The sequence below is a fragment of the Lutjanus erythropterus genome, chromosome 19 (assembly GCF_056507025.1).
Source record: "Lutjanus erythropterus isolate fLutEry1 chromosome 19, fLutEry1.hap2, whole genome shotgun sequence".
NCBI lineage: Eukaryota > Metazoa > Chordata > Actinopteri > Lutjaniformes > Lutjanidae > Lutjanus > Lutjanus erythropterus.
Genome location: NC_139335.1, coordinates 4,196,916 through 4,215,051, shown reverse-complemented (window position 1 = coordinate 4,215,051; position 18,136 = coordinate 4,196,916). Strand labels below are relative to the sequence as shown.

At 40.7% G+C, this 18,136-nt stretch overlaps 1 protein-coding gene across 1 annotated transcript in view; it reads left to right on the top strand.

The window, feature by feature from the left end:
• The window catches only part of grin2ca (glutamate receptor, ionotropic, N-methyl D-aspartate 2Ca), an 80,151-nt gene that overhangs the window by 7,967 nt on the left and 54,048 nt on the right, over positions 1 to 18,136 (top strand). Inside the window, exon 2 of the mRNA XM_084744356.1 lies at positions 17,507 to 17,957. Within this exon, the coding sequence (XP_084600482.1) occupies positions 17,523 to 17,957 (435 nt within the window). The 5' untranslated portion in view covers positions 17,507 to 17,522. The remainder of the gene's footprint in view (positions 1 to 17,506; positions 17,958 to 18,136) is intronic.

The window sequence follows — 18,136 nt, the reverse complement described above, 5'->3', positions numbered from 1 at the left end:
ACACTTAGAGCCGATCTGCTTAATCAATTGTTAAAACACCAGACCTCACGCCATCTTCAGTGTCTCTGCAGGCAGAGAGGAGAGGGGGGGGAGGAGACTGACAGGACACGGGGAAGGCAAAACAGAGGAAAACAACGGGTTGGAGGGAACTGGCTGAAGGGATGCTGCTTGCATAGACGACTGTTTCAAATGGATATTGCACTGATTGACAGCCAGTCACAAGCATCCAGAGCAGTAAACGTTTACTGCAGGGGAGGGGCGGGGGTTGCGGGATATCAGAGCAATTTATCCAAGGTCATGAGAGAGCAGTAGTAAATTTCGCTCAGAATCAGGCAATGCTGCATCACCACGTGATCCTTTTCCCGCCAATTTATGGAGACCTGACAGGCCACTTTTACATGTTCGAGCACAGATCTGTGTTGCGATACTGCAGGTGCACAAGTCCTCAGGGTGCTCTCACACTATGCAAGCTATCTGATGAGATCTTAAACTCCGGGCAGAAGAAGTCTGGCAGGCTGTGTTGCTCTCCCTCCCTAAGTTTATGGCTGTGCTCACGGGCACAACAGAGACTCCAGGCCCATTTATATTCATGGCGCAGCGCTGCTTGCACCTCGTCTAACGTCCTGTCCCTGTTGAGAAGGAAAACTGACACGCCATGGGCGGAGGGGGGCACCTCCTCTCTTTCCTTGTCATTCTTCTGCCTCTTGTGGATACTGACACCAACCTGAGTGTTTGTGCATGTGAGGCGCGGATGGGTGCATATGTGATTTGTAATACGGGAAATTGATTAGCCTAATTGCGTTCTATTCAAAGCCGCATGTGTGCCGCTTAATTTTTCACAATTAGCCGTAAGCGGTGACACGGCGGGGAGCGTCTCCATGAAAGATGATGACAACGATAACCTTAGAAATGAAGCCTGCAAAGTGAAGGGGAGGGGACTGAGATGGCGGCTCTTGGCGTCCAAACAGAATGAGCAGTTTGACTTTGCCTGATGAATCTAAAGAAATCAGAGTGGATACTCGCACTACAGTCTAACAAAAAGTGACACAGGGCGTCCTGGTGGCTCAGTTGGTGGAGGCAGAGTGTGACTGTGACGTGAGGGTTTATTCTGGCTTTCTTTGTCACATGTCTCCTCCCTCCCTTTCCTGTCCCTCTTGTCACTCTCCGTTGTCACCTAACAAATAGAGGCAAAATGCTCAACAGACCTCGAAAAGAGGCTCTAAAAACAGGCACAACTTTTGGCACCAGGAGTTGCATGAACACCCCTCCTGAAAGATGAGGAATTGTTCTCTGCTTTCCTCGAGACTCTTTATGCTGGCAAAAATCAATACATCATCTCCAGAGAAAACTATAAAAGCCAGAGTTGTTTATGACACGCTCTGATTGCTTTCCATGGAGCAGGTTTACATGTCTGAGCTGCAATTAGGGGGACTGCATCTGTCTGTCACTCACTTTTTACAGGTTTTGGAAAACCACAACCCTGAGCTTTTTTTTAAAAAAAATGAATTAATCAACATTTCTGATGCAAACATTGTATTAAATTATCCTGTAATTTATATTGTTAAACAAGTTGCACACAGAGAATTAACATCTGCAGCTTTACACAGCTTTTTAATCTCCTTTGGCTTTTGTTTTTGCTTCGCTTTTGTTTTGCTTGTCTGCGGTTGTCTACGGTTTTTTGGTGTTTTTATCAGCATCTAGCTGGTAAAGAAAAGGGACCCCCTTAAAAAAGACAGATATTTCTTCAGAATATTTTCTTTTTTGAGGGGAAACTGAAATTATATCGCTTGTTATAAAACAACCAGACTCCTTTGTGCTGAACGCAGGAGTTGCTGGTCTACTGCTGCTTTGATTGATTTGTGTGTGTGTGTGTGTGTGTGTGTGTGTGTGTGTGTGTGTGTGTGTTATTGTGAGACTTCTGTGTACTGGAACAAAACTTAAAAAACACTCAAGTCTCACAATAACACAAACAAAGTCACCAATTGAGGCAGCAATAGACCAGCAAAATCTGTGTTCCTAGAGGTAAAATTACTATTCCTGCTAAAGGTAAAGTGGTGAAAATATTATCAATATAGTGACTGTCATCTATTGTAGATAATACACTGACCTCAAACAACCACACTTCAAATAATCCTGACTGTCTCTTTAAATGAGAGTGTTCACTGATAGCCACACAGGTGTTTTCATGTTCTTCAGGGACTGCCTGCCAGACTCCATTAACATTTTGCTCAATTTAAACTTTATAAACATCTACTCCATCTAAAAGATTATCGACAATTTCTTACGACTCATAACTCATGACACTTACTCATTTGGTGAATATTCGGCATTATTTTTTTTTAACTCAAATTAACTTAAAATTTGCAAACGAAAACATCATAGTATTATTCCAACCCAGAATGGCAGTTTAAAAGTAAAACACGCTAGCCGTAGCACTGTTGTCAGAGAGGCCAGTTTTTCAACTTAGCATGTTTCCTTCATTTCTGGTGACATATCATAGTTATTTTATGACTTAGAACAGTGACTATATCACATATTTCTCTGTTACGGTTATTTAAAAAAATAGAAAATATATGCCTGACCAGAAACCACTAAGAGTGAACTGGCCCTTTAAACTGACTTTAGTTGGGTTTATTGTCTACATGCCTCCTTTAAACACATTAGCGGGAGGAATAGAGGAAAAAAACATTGTCAGTGCAATTTATAGCTCTGATAGGACCACAAGACCACACACACACACAGGATAGATTAAAAACAAAGTGGTATGCTCATATGTGGATTAAAGCGTGTGTACATGTGTGTGTATGTCAGAGATCAGCTGTATGTGTGGGCAGCCGCCGAGTCAACTGGGAGAGCAGGCTGGTGACAGCTGGACCGGTGGCAGGGGTGGAGGGTGGGGGCGGTCTGGTTTCTGCACAGGCAGCCGTGGTTTCAGCTTAACCAGGGTCTTACACTGATCCCTGCTCCACATACGGATGCACATGAGGCCGAGCGAAGGGGCCGCAAAAGACTGGCGGAGGACTTCTTCCGCCACCCTGCAGGTCACCTACCAACACGGGCTCATATCCAGGTCAGCCCGCAGGGTCAAAGTAGGAATATTAATATCAGAGCGCCGTGTCAAGGCCGTTAAGCTTCAGGTAAACATCCGCCCATGTGTTACAGCAAAATGGATTACATTCTCAACACCATTGTCGTGTAATCTGCAGCCTCCCAAAGATTATTACCCTCCAAACACTTGCCCATACAATCTGTTCAATCTCGCTACACGGCGTGCTGACAAAGCCAACGTCGTCTGATTGAGTGTTGCACTTGCAATAAATGTGATAAAGCAAAGAGGAGAGATATATATCAAACATCTGTCCAGTGACAAGCCAGCACCTGAACCTGTGTCCTTGGAGATTTTGACGGAAATGGTGATCTGGTGTTGCAAACTATTCAGACGTTGTTTTAATGTAAAGCTACACAAAAGACTCAAGCTGTGTCACATGATTATGGTTATACCACACACGCTAGGGAGGGAACTGAGTTTCTGCACTAGATGGGATTTCAAAGACAGAACAGTAATAAAGCACAACTACATAGCTTTCCATCTGCTGTGGCATTTAAAACCTGCTGATCACGGCCCCTCTGATGCTATAGAGTCAGAAAATCCAACTGCTCCGTTCAGCCCCACTTCTCTCCTGAATATTTAAATCCTTTAATGCACAGAGACGCCAGCCACCACCGTCGAATACCCTTCAATTGATTCCTCTTGCAGTATGTGAAAATTTACAAGACATTTCAGGACCTTCACTTACCCCCCCACCCCCCTTACTCAGACACAGCAGTAAAGATCACACCAGATTTATTGGGATTTCACTCGGACAGGTTTTCATCCCATGGCCGATCAATCACCTGTCGTGTATTGTTAATGTAGAGGCGTGCATGTCTTAAATATGTCGGCAGCGCCACAGGCAGACATGAAGGCAGGGGGTCTGTGACAAAAACCAATATCTCTGAGTGAATCTGTTTCACGTCCCTCTGTCTTCAGGGGTCAGCAAAAACAGATAAATCACATGTGGTTTGGACTGAAAAGCCTCCACTGTCGTTTCACTTCGGCCGCACCTCTGCAGGAAACGCTGCTGGATACTTGCTTGGTCTTATACCTTTTCATATGACAGCGTGAGGCTGCCATTTATCACAAGGCCATGATACAGAAAACTGTACCGTAAAGAGCCGGGCAGTAAATCAGCAGACAGGTTTAGAGATGGCCGGCAGGGGACCTCTGCCAAGCTGCTCAAGAGTTAGTCACAGCAGGAATTAGGAATCCTGAAAGCTGACCTTCAGGAAATGGAAAACTCAAGATATTTTGTCCAAATGGGTCCAAAAAGGAGACAAAAGCATCTGGTTTGAGTTCGGCCTTTAGCTGATGTGGCGGGCTACATGCCCAGCCATCACCCTGGTCTCTGCACCTTTATGCTCCACCTCACCACCTAAGAGTGAGGATTTTATTTCCTGTATTACAAGTATTATATTTGCCTACGACAATCTAAGTATAAAGGAGGGAATCTTTGTCTGTCCTAGGAACATTTCAAAAACTTTGGTGCAATTTAGACACATGACACGTTGAATATAATAGACTTTAAATTTGTTTAAACTTTAAGCATGTTATGTCAAGATTAACTGAATCAGCCTCAACCCTGCAAATGTCATTACTTAGTCAGCTTCAAATAAGGCTCAATACTAACAGGGTTCTCTTAACCGTCCCTCAGTCTGACATCACCCCAGCTTTAGCAACACGGTAATGCCAAATTCAACAGGATAACCTACAAAATATAAACAGTAAAACAACAAAAAAACACATGACAAAACTTAACTAGCTTTTGAATTTGGAGTCGGGTCATGAACCGCTTACATTTATACGTCATTGAGCTTGAAATGTTACTGGCAGGCATTCGTAAAGAAAGCAGTCGGGCAGAATAAAATCCACGTTGCCATCAACAATAAACTTTTTATCCACTCAGCTCTTCTGTCCTCTGAGGCTGGGGGCCAATGTAGAGATTATGCTGCTTCTTTGACATGGTGTCAGATTGGAACTGAGTAGGCAAAATACATCAGGTCTGCGTTACGTCCCACCCCAAACAATAGAGGATTAAGGAGCTTCTCTCTTTCTTAAAGCAGCACCGCTGTCTGACCAATGAATTTGGTTGGACAAGAGCATAACAATCAACCAACTGACCACAAGATGTTCATTGCAACTTTTTCACACAAGCAGCTAGCCTAGAGGAAGGGCTCACGGATCAGGCATGACCCCAGACAATGCTGCAAAGAAGCAATAATGGGAGCCAAGAAATCCGGACATCCTGAATGTGCTGATCCAAACGCCACACACCCCAAATGGTCACCCTATATAGAGCATTTATGGCATTCACTACTCCCAAAAATAACTAATGTAAGCAGGACCAACCTGGGAGAAGGTGAAATAAGAGTATTATTGGTATTAAACTTTTGTTAAATCCATAAGGACATAGATGTGATGATTTAGTTTTATTGCAGAAATTAGAAGTACTTTCTGTGAATAAGCAGTCTACCATAATCTTCTGAAATATTGCACCAGCTGTTACTTTTCTGTATATGTGCATTCTGTGGCTTTATGCCCATTTTAAAATGTATTAGAATATTGTCAACATAAGTTTATTCTTTCATCTTTACATAAAATCTTTTTTTTTTATTTGAACAGCTATTACCTTTGTTTTGTCCTATATCTTTCCTTCCACTGTTCCATAAAGGACAAGTAACCAGTTCACTACATGCTTCAGTTCAGCTGAAATAACTAAAGGAATCGCATCACAGAAGTGGCAGGTATGATTGGTGTGATCTAAAAAAGGGCATTGCAACCCATTAAAACAAAAAAGTCTCAGACTGTGACTGAAACAAACACTAATTGTGAGGTTCTGGGATAGTGAGCACCTACACAGGATGGCAATTTTTGTTCATTAATATTTAATTGGATATTTGCGAACTTAATGGCACGGATGCAGCAGTTGTTTGCGCGCTCTGCTGTCCCACCGAGGTTTGCTAAATTCAGCCTCAGACTCAGCTTCTTGTACAGGACTTCTGACGCTAAGACATTCAGGAAACAAATACTAACATGCAGCTTTTATTTTGAAGTTTCATGCTACTTTATAAAATGTTATAAAGCATACCATCATCTAATGGAGTGAGAAACCATACAGTACATGATTATCCTACATCAAATACTATGATGTTATCCAATGTTATTTCCAAGTTGCTTTTGTCAGTTTCTAAAATGATTGCTCTTGTTGAATTTTTACAGCTTATCACGCAACAGTTCTTTCTCATTTTAGATGTGTTTGTTGTGTTTTCGTGGCTTCCAAGCTGAACGCCGACACTGCCACTCAGCAGTCTTTTTGTCACTCAGTGGGTCTAACCATAGTGACTCCGCCTACTGTGACATCACATTCATACCATCTATTATCTGGATTTATGATTCTGATATTGAAAGTGTTCAGCTGAAAGAACCTGACCTTGAACTGTCACACAAGCAGTTAAAAAATCCATAGTGTGATTGCTTTTGGTATTGGTATTTGTTATTGGAAATTAAAGTTATTTTTGCCTTTTTTCTCTGGGACTTGTACAACAGTACAGTCTAATGTTCTTTATCTGGACTACTGCGATTGAGAAACTGGTCTAACACTTAATTAACTCCATTTCCATTACTCAGCGCTGAGCCATGTGGAGCTGTGCCAGACTCAGCCTCATGAATATAAAGACCAGTTGTTGTCTTAATGTGTTTAAATAGAGCCCTAACAAAGCTAACAGCATGTTTGCTGCTTTGTTGTGACTCTGTATTGGCCTATAACTAATGTTATAAGCTGTTCAAATGTTTTAGAGGACCAGCCAAGAGCAGCCAAACAATTCACGGATAAATTATAAACTGAGGACTGAATTTGGCTTTGTTTCAGTTTGTCTTGTGTCTTCTGCATTCTGAACAGATGTCCAAAGAAAGGATAACAGCATGAGATGCAGCTTTATTTATGATGATGATCTGGCTTAAGATGGTCTGATTCAGCATTCCCCAAATAATCGGTCAGGACCTGCAGGGACGGGTCAGAGATAGATGCTGGGTTGTAGATCTATCTATGATTTTGGCTCCAGATATTGTTGTGTTTATCAGAGATGGGTCAAGATACTTAAGAGGAAGCACATTTAGACCAGCAGAGAGAAGCTTTGGATTTACTACAGCCTGAAGAGAAAACCGAATATACAAAATACTTTAGATTTGACATTGACTCAAACCTGTGGACACAAGCCAACTATGTCACACTCTGGGTATTTTTGGATGCAAATTTTTTTTTGGCTTGTCACCTCTTTGTGCTTGGACTGTAGTTGTGATGCTGATGAGTCTACAGATTAGTTAAATGTAGTTAAATGGTTGTAAATTTAAGGAGATTAGAACGGCTGTATTTTTTAAATCAGAGCTTAGTTAAACATTTTCATACAGGTGAAGCAAAAAGGGACGTGACCGTCGTAATTATGTGGTTATAAATTAGTCCTCACTCTGTAAAGTTATAGTGGAGGTCAAATTTTTCCTCTTATTATTAAACAATCAAGCTCAGAAAACACTGATCCTAATTCAGGGGGTAACTTCCACTGAGTCACACTCACATCACAATGCAAATTTAATAGAATTCAATAGTCGTACAATAAATCCCATATTTATGAAACTTATCACGTTCTTAAAAATGAATGGATGGATGGATTAATGGTAGCAAGCTGTATCTATTATAATGGAAAGTCTTTGTAAAGTTTCTATAAATACTGAAATTAAAATGTCACATAATTAATTCACTTCTCCAAAGCACAGAATATCCACAACAAACTACCACGGAGTTGATATTGACTTCAAACTGTTCTCAGTCTTCAATCTGAGATACTTTATTTGTCAAATATTGTAAAAACACATACTGCAGCAAAAACTTCCCACCCGATATTTAGTCACTCCTGAGGATGACAACAAGTCCTCCAAACAAATCTGACAAGGAATCACACAAATCTCTGGATGATACAGTTAAACTGTAAAATATCCTGCCGCCATTATATATCTTTGTCACAAGTCTTATCTTACACTTTTAATGCTAAAATTGTGTCTTTATGTATATATTCTTCATTCTCTAAGTTGTATTCTGTATAAAGAATATGAGCTGAAATATTAATATCCAGATTATTTTACTCCCCATCAGTCCAAAAAGATCCAGCATCCATCAGGCTCTGATAACAACTTGGTTAGAGACAGACTTGACTGGTCAAAAGGGACCTATATTGACTTTTGATAGAAGACAGCAAACTGTAGTGTTAAAGGGACATATCACCCCAAAATCAAAACTACATATTTTCCCTCTTACCTACAGTATAGTGCTATTTATCCATGGTTGGTTTATTGTGCTCAAAACATAAAAAGATACTTTTTAAAAACTCAACACCAATGTTTCTTTTCAGAAATCAAGACCCAGTAACTCAAGATAATCCACAGACCTTGTTGCGAGCAGTTTCACGCAGGAACTACTTTATTTCTGCTGTAGAATCTACCAGAACTACTTTCATTCTGCCAGGACAAAACTGGATTGGATTATCTTGAGTGACTGGATCATGATTTCTGTCTGGAAAGAGACACTGGCGATGAATTTATCAAATGTATTTTTTGGCACTTTGAGCATCACAAGTCAAGTGCCATTTAGTTTAAAAGAAAGCAGACATCTCTTTAGCCAGTATCTCCAAAACTCTGCAACTGACACCAGAACAATCTAGATAGATAAATAGCACTACAGGTAAGAGGAAAAATTATGCGTGTTTGATTTAGTGGGTGAACAGTCTCTTTAAAGTTGCAACACTTTCCACGCCGACAGCCTCCCCGTGACATTTTGTGAGTGTTTAACAAGACAAGAGTCATAATTCAGGTGTCAGATAAACATAAACACGTTGTATTAAGGCACTGAAAACAAATGACTGCTACTGTTTTTCTTAGGAGGACAGCAACAAACAAAGGACAGTGTTCAGAGAGTCACAACACGTTTCAGCTCTCAAGCCAAGCATTAAAGCAAATATTGATACAGCAAGAATCATTTTGTATGGTGATGCAGCAGATTCTCACCGGAGGTCTCCGTTGGTTCTTCGCTCTAATTAGCTACTTCACTCATTTATAAAGTGAAGATGGACTCATTTCTCTTGTGACTTTGCTCTTGTCGATTACAGAGCGTTGTAGCTTAAGTGGACGGGTGATAAAAGCCAAAGTGAATGGCTGGTTTGTGCAAAAGTCCTATCTGTTTTCGTATGATTCCTATAGAGGTCACTAGGGGTCATTGATTAGTACAAAACTCTTGGAGCATGGTGTAATATCAGAAATTGTCCTGGCCTGTTTGGACGGTCAGCAGTTTTACTGATGATGACACAGAGGAGGACGAGTTTATCAGCGTGAGCCGCAGACGCAGAGCGCTGCCGCATGGCCGAGTGTATTGATCATGTGGCGGGAGACAGGGCAGGTGCACATTGTTAAACAGCTGCAGCGGAGGCGTCATGCCCGGAATATAAAAGCCGTCATTAAACACCGAGCCAATGAGACTTCACTCCTCAGCCAGATGTATTTACCGCCGCCGCCTCACGTTAATGAGCTGGATCAGGAATCAGTTGGAGGACTTGTCACCTCAGCAGCAACTCATCAATAGATGCCATTTTTTTTCACAACTTCTTGTATGTGGTCAATATCAGAAAATGAAGAGCTGGAGAATTTGAGTTTACAGGATACAGTAAGTGAACCTATTGTGGGGAAGCACAATGATTTGACACCACAAAGAAATGACATTGAATAAAAATACAAAAAAAATGATTGTTCTTGAAAAACTGAGACAAACCATGTCTTAGTACTAAAGCACATGAGCTCCTCTTGAAATAAATGATAGTATAAATATGCCTATGTTGTGTGTTTATTCGCTCATTACATTATAATTACAGAATATTTATCTTCACTGATTAACACAATGCTGTGTGTGCTGTTTGCTGTTTGTGCCACCTGAGCGAAGCAGAGGTGACTGACAGACAGACAGACTGAACATGTCACTTACTTTGATTCCTGCTTGCTTTTTGTGATCGTAAATAGAACTTTCGGCTCTAATTCCGTTTTTTTTTTTTTCCCTCCCTGATTATGACAATCCACAGACGGAAGGTTAAATGGCGGGGAGGTGAAGGGACAGTTAATGAGAGAGAGCGTTAGAGCGGAAAACAGCTGTTTCTGCACGCCTGTCAAGTTCTCACATGTAAAAAAGAAAAAACAAATGTCCCGGCAAGTTTATTTGGACTCAAGAACTCTTCACATTAGTTTACATTCACCGATGATGATGCTTATATGATTCATGAAAGTGTGTGTGTGCAAGAAGTAGGAAATGTTGCCTGTGTTGAAACAGCAGCCTTCTGTTCTTATATTTAGCTTCTATGAAATATTATTAACTATTAACTGTCTGTAGTTGTAACAGTTGAAAAGGTTTTGCAGCAACCCTGAAAATGTATACATGTGCACATAATGTGTTTTAGTAGCTGTGCACACTGGAAAATAGGACTCCTCCAAAGACCACTGTGAAATTCTAACCCTGTCTAATTCCAGTTATTTGTTATTTCTGCCAGAAAAGACAAGAATTCACAACTTCGAACTGTTAAAAAATGTGCTAAAAGCCTTCAAAATCTAAAAGCAATAATACCTGCTGATAATATAAATGTAAATGTGCATTTAAAATCATCTTTGTTACTTTTTCTGAAAATGTGGCCCTTTAAAGTTGTGTCACAGAACTCCATCATATCTTTTTTTATTCTTTAAACTTTATTTAGTCAGACATAAAAAGGATTAAGGACCTTGTCTCACTTCTTGGTTTCAAAAAAACAACTAATTCATTCCACAGTATTGCTATTAAATGTGTCTAAATCACAGCGCTTTTTAAATCAAAGCTAAATATGAATTATGGTTTAAAAATGTGTGGTTAGCATTTAAAGAACTCTGAGCAACTTTAAAAACTAAAATGGCTGCTCATGACGACTATACTGTGAAATGAAAAAACTTTCATTTTATCAACTTTGTAAGATGTTGACGGAGGTGACAACTCTCAGTTCTGTTTAATAACTGAATAATGTGTTTGAAATTAGTACTTTTTTTGATTTAATAAAAATATATGAACATATAAATAAAACAAAATAAGTCAGTGCCACTCTTGGGCCCCTGTATGTGACGTCAGCTCTGTAATAAAGAAGTCATGGAGAGTTGTTTTCAGTTATATTCATTAAATATATGTTTTTAAGGATTTATAAAATGAGTTTACAGCAACAAAAAAACTAAAAAATAATTGTACGCCAAATGTGTTTTTTGTGTGTGTCTGACAGAGTTGACAAAATTCAAGTCCTCAGCTGCAATTTACAATGATTAATAGACAAAAGTTGGATCTTTTAAAATATATTTTCCCATCATAACTGAATTGGTTTGGTTTGGTTCCAGTTCTCAAGAATGAGTGATAATGATGGCTACAATTTTTTGAAAGGAACACAGCCCTGCAGAACAAAATAAGAAAATAAATGAGACGTAAATTATACCGTGAAGAAAAAAAAAACAATGTGTGAGATTACAGTATATATCTACATATAGGATGTATTGTGCCCAGTGTGTATTAAAATGTTCATATTCTCATCACTGAGTCTGCGAAGGCCATACATACTGAGCAGGAAGTGTCAGTGTGTGCAGGAAATTCAATTCACCTTATCAACAATATTCAACTAACAGGAGCAGATAACATATGTGCCGGCTGAACATGCAGATGTGGATATTTGCATTATTACCTTTTCAGTTTATCAAACCGTCCAGATGTCAGGAGTGTGAAGGAAGGAAGGCCAGAATAAACCACGAGGGAAGAAAATGACCTGATAGTGTGCAGCTATTTTGAATGCAGCCTTCTTGAATGGCAGCTAATTCTGTAAAGAAAACTGCTTCCACCATATGTCACCCACTAGAGGGGGATAAGCACATCTTAAATGTTTGTTAGGAAAACAACACTCAAAGCAGAGGATATAGAGACTGACAGTGAGGGACTGCTGACGTTTCGGAGCAGGTCTTTTCTTCGAGAACGTGGTCTCACGTTAAGCGTTAATAAATCCAATCTCTCAGTAGATTATTTTCACAATTTTCACATCATCAGTAGAACGTTAAATAGGAAAGTGGTTGCTTGGAGCTATTTTTGAAGCAGCTCCTTCACTCACTTTTCTATGTTCCTTTGTACTTGTAGTCACTTTGGCAAGAGGCCAGTGAGACAGGTTGAAAGAAACACTTCAGCTCTTTAAATAATCTGCCCAGGGAGATAGGATTGTGCAGCGTGAGTGTGCTTTTTTAATCAGTGGTGGAGGAACTACTTAGATATTTTAAATTAAGTAAAGGCAATAACAAACAGGCAGACGGGGGACGTTCTCATCCTCAGTTACAGGTAAAAGTATTAGAAATTTAATATAATAAGTGTGTTTTCGTTTGTCCATAATCTCCTGAAAATAAGATTGTTACATAAGAATGATTTTTTCACTTGCCTTAGTCAGAAATCTATTAGCCAAAAGTTAGTTTTTACTCGGTCCTGTGCAAACTGGCTCATTTATAAGCCATAACAACAAAGACAAAGTTAATTACCATGTTTAATCTAGGCAATGTCTATAAAATGTCAGAAAATAGTGAAAAATGTCAATTTCAGTTTTTCAAAGTCCAAAGTGATCCTTGAATGTCTTGTTTCGTCAGTCCAGCCCCCAAAGATACTCGATTTAAAATGATAATAAACAGAGAAATGCAGGAAATCACCATATCCGTAAAGCTGAAAACAGCATTTTCTGCTTTTGACACACTCTACTGTATTTACACGTGTTTACTTCATGTGTGTCGGGCAGATCAGAGGGCTACACAATGTCAAAAAGTGTGCAAATGCAGCCAGAACGGATTAATTCTGCTCCCTTATTGCTTAAGCCAACAGAGCAGGTGGTCAGGGACGCAGTCTGTCTAGATGCTGAAACAGTGATGTTGCATCTTTACTTCTTCCAACAGTGGAAATGGACACTTGCAGATCTGCTCCTCTGTGATAATGACACTGAAATGGTCGAAACACTGAAACAGGGCGGGCAGCTCCAGCAGCCTCAAGTTTTGAAGTCCATTTTACATCACATGCTCAACATAAAACGACATGTGCGCTCAGACTTTTGGGCGCATATTTACTTTGATCTGTGGAAACAAACTAATAGCTGCTGGCTTCACATTTCTAACTGGGCAGGACATTGCTGCTCTTTCTCGCCGCCAAATTTTTCCCAGTTAAATTCCCCTTCAGCCCAAAAACCATTTCCCCCACCATTATGAAAGAGACTTCTCTAAAACTGTTAACAGACACCTCGAACTGAAAACAAGGTCAGTTATGACTCTGAGTGGGAAGTCACAGCCGGTGGCAAAACACTACTGCCCGTATTCAGTGGCCCGTGTATCCAGGAAGTAAACCTGGACGCTAGAAAACTTTTTTGGCTCATGTGCCAGGCGAGCAACTATCTGTTTGTATGCTATGTCTAGTTAATTATAATACATCTATGGCTTCAATACTTCACACTGAGCAGCTACGGCAACCTCAAAGAGTCAAAACTCAAATTCAAATTTTCCAATGACAACTTCCAAAAGACATTCCATGCGAGGAGAGGACGGCACATAGATTTATATTTCTTATTTCATTTATTGGTCACTACTCGATGAGCACAACAGATATATGTTCAGTTTTAACGAGCCACACAACAGTAAATCATTGCTGTTATTATTTTGTGTCTGAAATTTACCAGCTTCTTCCATATTTTACCAGCATTTGGCTGGAGGCTGATTACATGTCAGCAAAATAGGTTTGTACTTACATGTTTAGGAAGAATAAGATTATTTAACTGAGTGTGATGACATAAGAATGAGCAGGTTCATATGAAGTTTAGACCAAATGGGTCATAGCAGCATGTCTTTATATAACATAAGGACAGCAGAGTCTTTGTAGTAATTGATTCCACTCACTTGGGCACCAGATACAGTGTGACTCATGCTGCATCCAGTTTGTAACGGCGTCATGACGCAAACAGCAACCTGTCTCCTGCTCACGCAGCTCAAACTACACTACGTGCCTTGTGTCTGCCACAATCAGGCTCCAGAGCCAGATAGACTGTGTGTCGTGATGATTCAGGATGGATGTACCTCGTCATGCATCGTCCTTTTTTTTTTTTTTAATCTCTCAACCCAATGGATGTCCACAGTGACTTTTGATCCCAAAAAAATCAGAGTGAAGCCTTCAACCCTTGTGTACACAGGAATCTTTTTGGAGGATTTAGTCCGAGCACAGATGAAAAGCCTCTTTCCTTTATGTATCGGTGCAGTTTACAGATTCAGGCTGATTTTTGAGAGGTCAGTGCCCGGCAAATCTACAGAGCCAATCTGCAATTCAGCTGCGTCACGAAGCTTAGCTGACTGCACGATTCAGAACCTAAACATTAGATAAGGTACACTGGAAGCGACAGTTTGCCAGACTGGGCCTCTGTTGTTAAGTGTAGTTTCCCTGCCTTGGTATTTAGAGCCACAACTTCCGATTATTTGCACTGTTGATAAATGTATCCGATTACTCTCTCGATTAATCAGTTAATTAATCATGTTGGAATCTTGTCAGTTGAAATAAAGGTCCATACATGTGTTTTTAAGTCTTTACTGTAATTGTGATTAAGCTGTCCGTCATTTACATGACTGATCAATTAATTGTTTTGTCAATAAAATGTCAGAAAATGATGATCGGTCCAAGATGATGTCCTCAAAAGTTTACTGTCAGAGAGGAATAAAGACACCAGAAAATATTCACATTTGACAAGCTGAGATGAAAGAATTTTGACATTTTTTTTCTTTAAAAATGACTCAGAAGGATTAATCAGTCAACAACATAGTTGAAGATTAATTTTACAGTTGATTAATAATCATTTATATGATTAATCTTTGCAGCTCTATTGGTATTAGAAGGCAAGTTTACAATACAAATCCTTGTCACAAAGTTATTGATGACTCATTCCCTGTTTGGTTTAATTCTATATCCACCACCCCAGGATTCGACCTTCATATATCTGCCTCAGCGGTTTCCCTGCCTTGATTAAACACGTGGAAGGTCGAAGCTTTTAAGCGTTTTCACCACGCACATTAACCCTAAACTATTCCCCCGCTGTCGCTGCTGAGACATGGCTCGTGTCATTGAGAGGAATGTGGCAGATGCCCTCTCACGATGGGGACTAATCAATTTATAAAATGATTTACGAGGCAGCGGCTACCTGGAGAATCGCATGTAGGACATAGCATGTACAGCTTCCCACGCGTGTGTGATGTCTTTTATTTGGATTTCACCATGTGACGCGACTGGAAAAACAATCCCGTGATAAGTATTCAGGAGACCCTCCAGCAGAACGTCCCCGTCTGCCTGTTTGCAGTCCTCCGAGAGGAGCTCACTGCACTGTAAAAATAAACTATTCAGGCTGCCTTGGACTTTTAATATAGCTGAATTTCAAAAGACAAGCTGAGGTAATTTTGTAATGCTTCAAAACAAGTAAACATTTAAGTCAGATGTACTTGAGAAAACATGTTTAATGAGCTTAAGATATTAAGTTGAGCCCAACATTACAAACAAACTTGATTTCCTTTTACACTTTCTCACAAAGAACTTGCAGCTGCTCCTGCAGGAGTGACTTTGTTCCAGCATTACTACAATTTTAAACTTTGATACAATACTAGAATAAAAAAAACATACTTGATACCTATTGAAGTCTTTTCTTTTTTTTTTTAATTAAGAAGTTCAGGCAAGAAAAGAGAGACTGAACTGTACTGAAGTCTTAAACGGGAACTTAGTTTTGTGTTGAATAATGTGGTACTGAAAAAGTATTGATACTTTTGACAACCTAAATTCACAGTTTTTTCATTATTGTGAAAGCAAGCAACCATGACTTATATTAAAGTGTAAGATACAGGATGTTTTCATCATATATGTTTTCTTCAAAACACTCTACAAAAGGAAGGATCTGAGGAGGGTTTTAACTCCCAAACAATGCATGCTGGGAAATCTGCTAAAATGCTGATTGTGTATCTTAAAAAACTTAATTGGATGGGTTGATTGAACTCTGTGTTTTACGTGTTTTAAGTGGCCATGCATAAATGAAACTTTTATATTTATGTCAATTTAATGAGAAAAGATAAGTCTGTATGATTTTTTTACAGTGTGCTCAGTCCCACACAGGAAGTAGAACATGGAGAGAGCTGCACCACACAGCTACACTGAGCCTCGTGCAGTAGCCAAATCTCTTGATAAGTTTATACACTACAATCAAGCCGTAGGCCATGACGCCTGGCAGGGATTACCGAGGGATTACAATATATTCACCCCACTGGGATTCCATCACATGGTGGATCAGATCTGTGTGACAGGGGACCAGTATGCAGCACTCCCTCAGGGCCACAAACACTACTGTGACAGATTTGACAAAGAGCCTAAGTCTGTCTGACAGCGCAACACAAACCGCTGTCTGGCTACAATGTGAATGTTAAACTAACACTACAGGGTTTGACATCACGGCGCTCTGCCATGGTGTTTCTCCTCCATTACCTTCCAGAGGGCAGAAAGCAAAGCAATTAGGGGTTTGGAAGAAATTAAGATAGTTTGGCCAAGAGTTACTGGTTGCAATCCAGTCCATTAGTGATGCAACGTTGCACAAAGAGCTTGGCTTTTTTCAAAGGCCAACTTAGGGATTTGAATCCTTTTGTAAATACAGACTTTGCTGTTTGAATAATTGAAATGTCAGTTCCAAAACTAGAGAAGAAAAACTTTCACAAACAGCTTACAAATCATAATAATGAGACTATGGATTTCAATTAATCCGCAGAGCCAAAACCATGCATGCAGACCTTTGGCAGATTAAGTTTGAATGCTCTGGCCCGCTGGAAAAATTAAGCAACAGCTTCAAAAGTAATGTCACGAGAGAAAAATTATAAATCCTCTTGTTCTCCATTTGTTGCATTAAACACTGGACACCATCTGTTGGGTTGGACCGCAGAATACAACAGCAGCAGGGTGGCAGCTGCCACCCTAAGACGCAACAGCCTGGCCACAGCCTCATGTCGCACGCTGACACAATCTAAAAATACTACTGTGGGCTCCGTTAATGGGCTCTTACACTGTCTTAGTTATGGCAGGCCGACCAGCACTGAGCAGAGATGAAGCTAAAAGGTCATTAATCAAAATAAGCCAACTCTAAACAAAAGGCAGTTTGGTTTGCCCGGCCTGGCCCGGCCAGCTGGGATTACTGAGTATTATGACAACATTTCAGAAAAAGACAGCAACTGCTCCTGTGTATCTAACATGTAAATCCCCTCTCCTGACCCCTCCCTCCACTCTGACCCCTCCTCCAGGCAGTAGGTGACTGAGATGGGCGTTCGTCTAGGCTGCTTGAGCGACTCCCCGTGGTGGCCGCCGCCGCTGCTGCTGCTGCTGCTGTTGTTCTGCACCGTGCCCTGCTGTTCAGGAAGGCCGTTCGGGATTCCCATGCCCTCTGTGAACGTGGCGGTGGTGTTCAGCGGCTCGGCCTACCAGACGGAGATTAAGGGCCGTTTGAGCCGGGAGAACTTCATGGACCTGCCTCTGGAAGTGAACCCCATCACTGTGCTGGTCAACAACACAAACCCGCGGGCGCTGCTCACCCGCATCTGCGACACCCTCTCCACCAACCGGGTTCATGGCGTGGTGTTCGAGGACAACGTTGGCTCGGAGGCCGTGGCGCAGATCTTGGACTTCATTTCCACTCAGACAGCTGTGCCCATCGTGGGCATCAGTGGAGGCTCGGCTGTTGTCCTGCCGTACAAGGTCAGTGTGGGGATGGGGACAGGAGTGGGGACAAGGAGAGTCCAGGAGAAGACCAGTAAAGAGCTGGTTGGGATTTTATCTACAGCCGGTAGGGCTGGGATGATACACTTACCTCCTGATTCCAAACTATCACGATACTATCATGTGCTCACTTTTTTAACCTTTGACCTTGGGAAAAG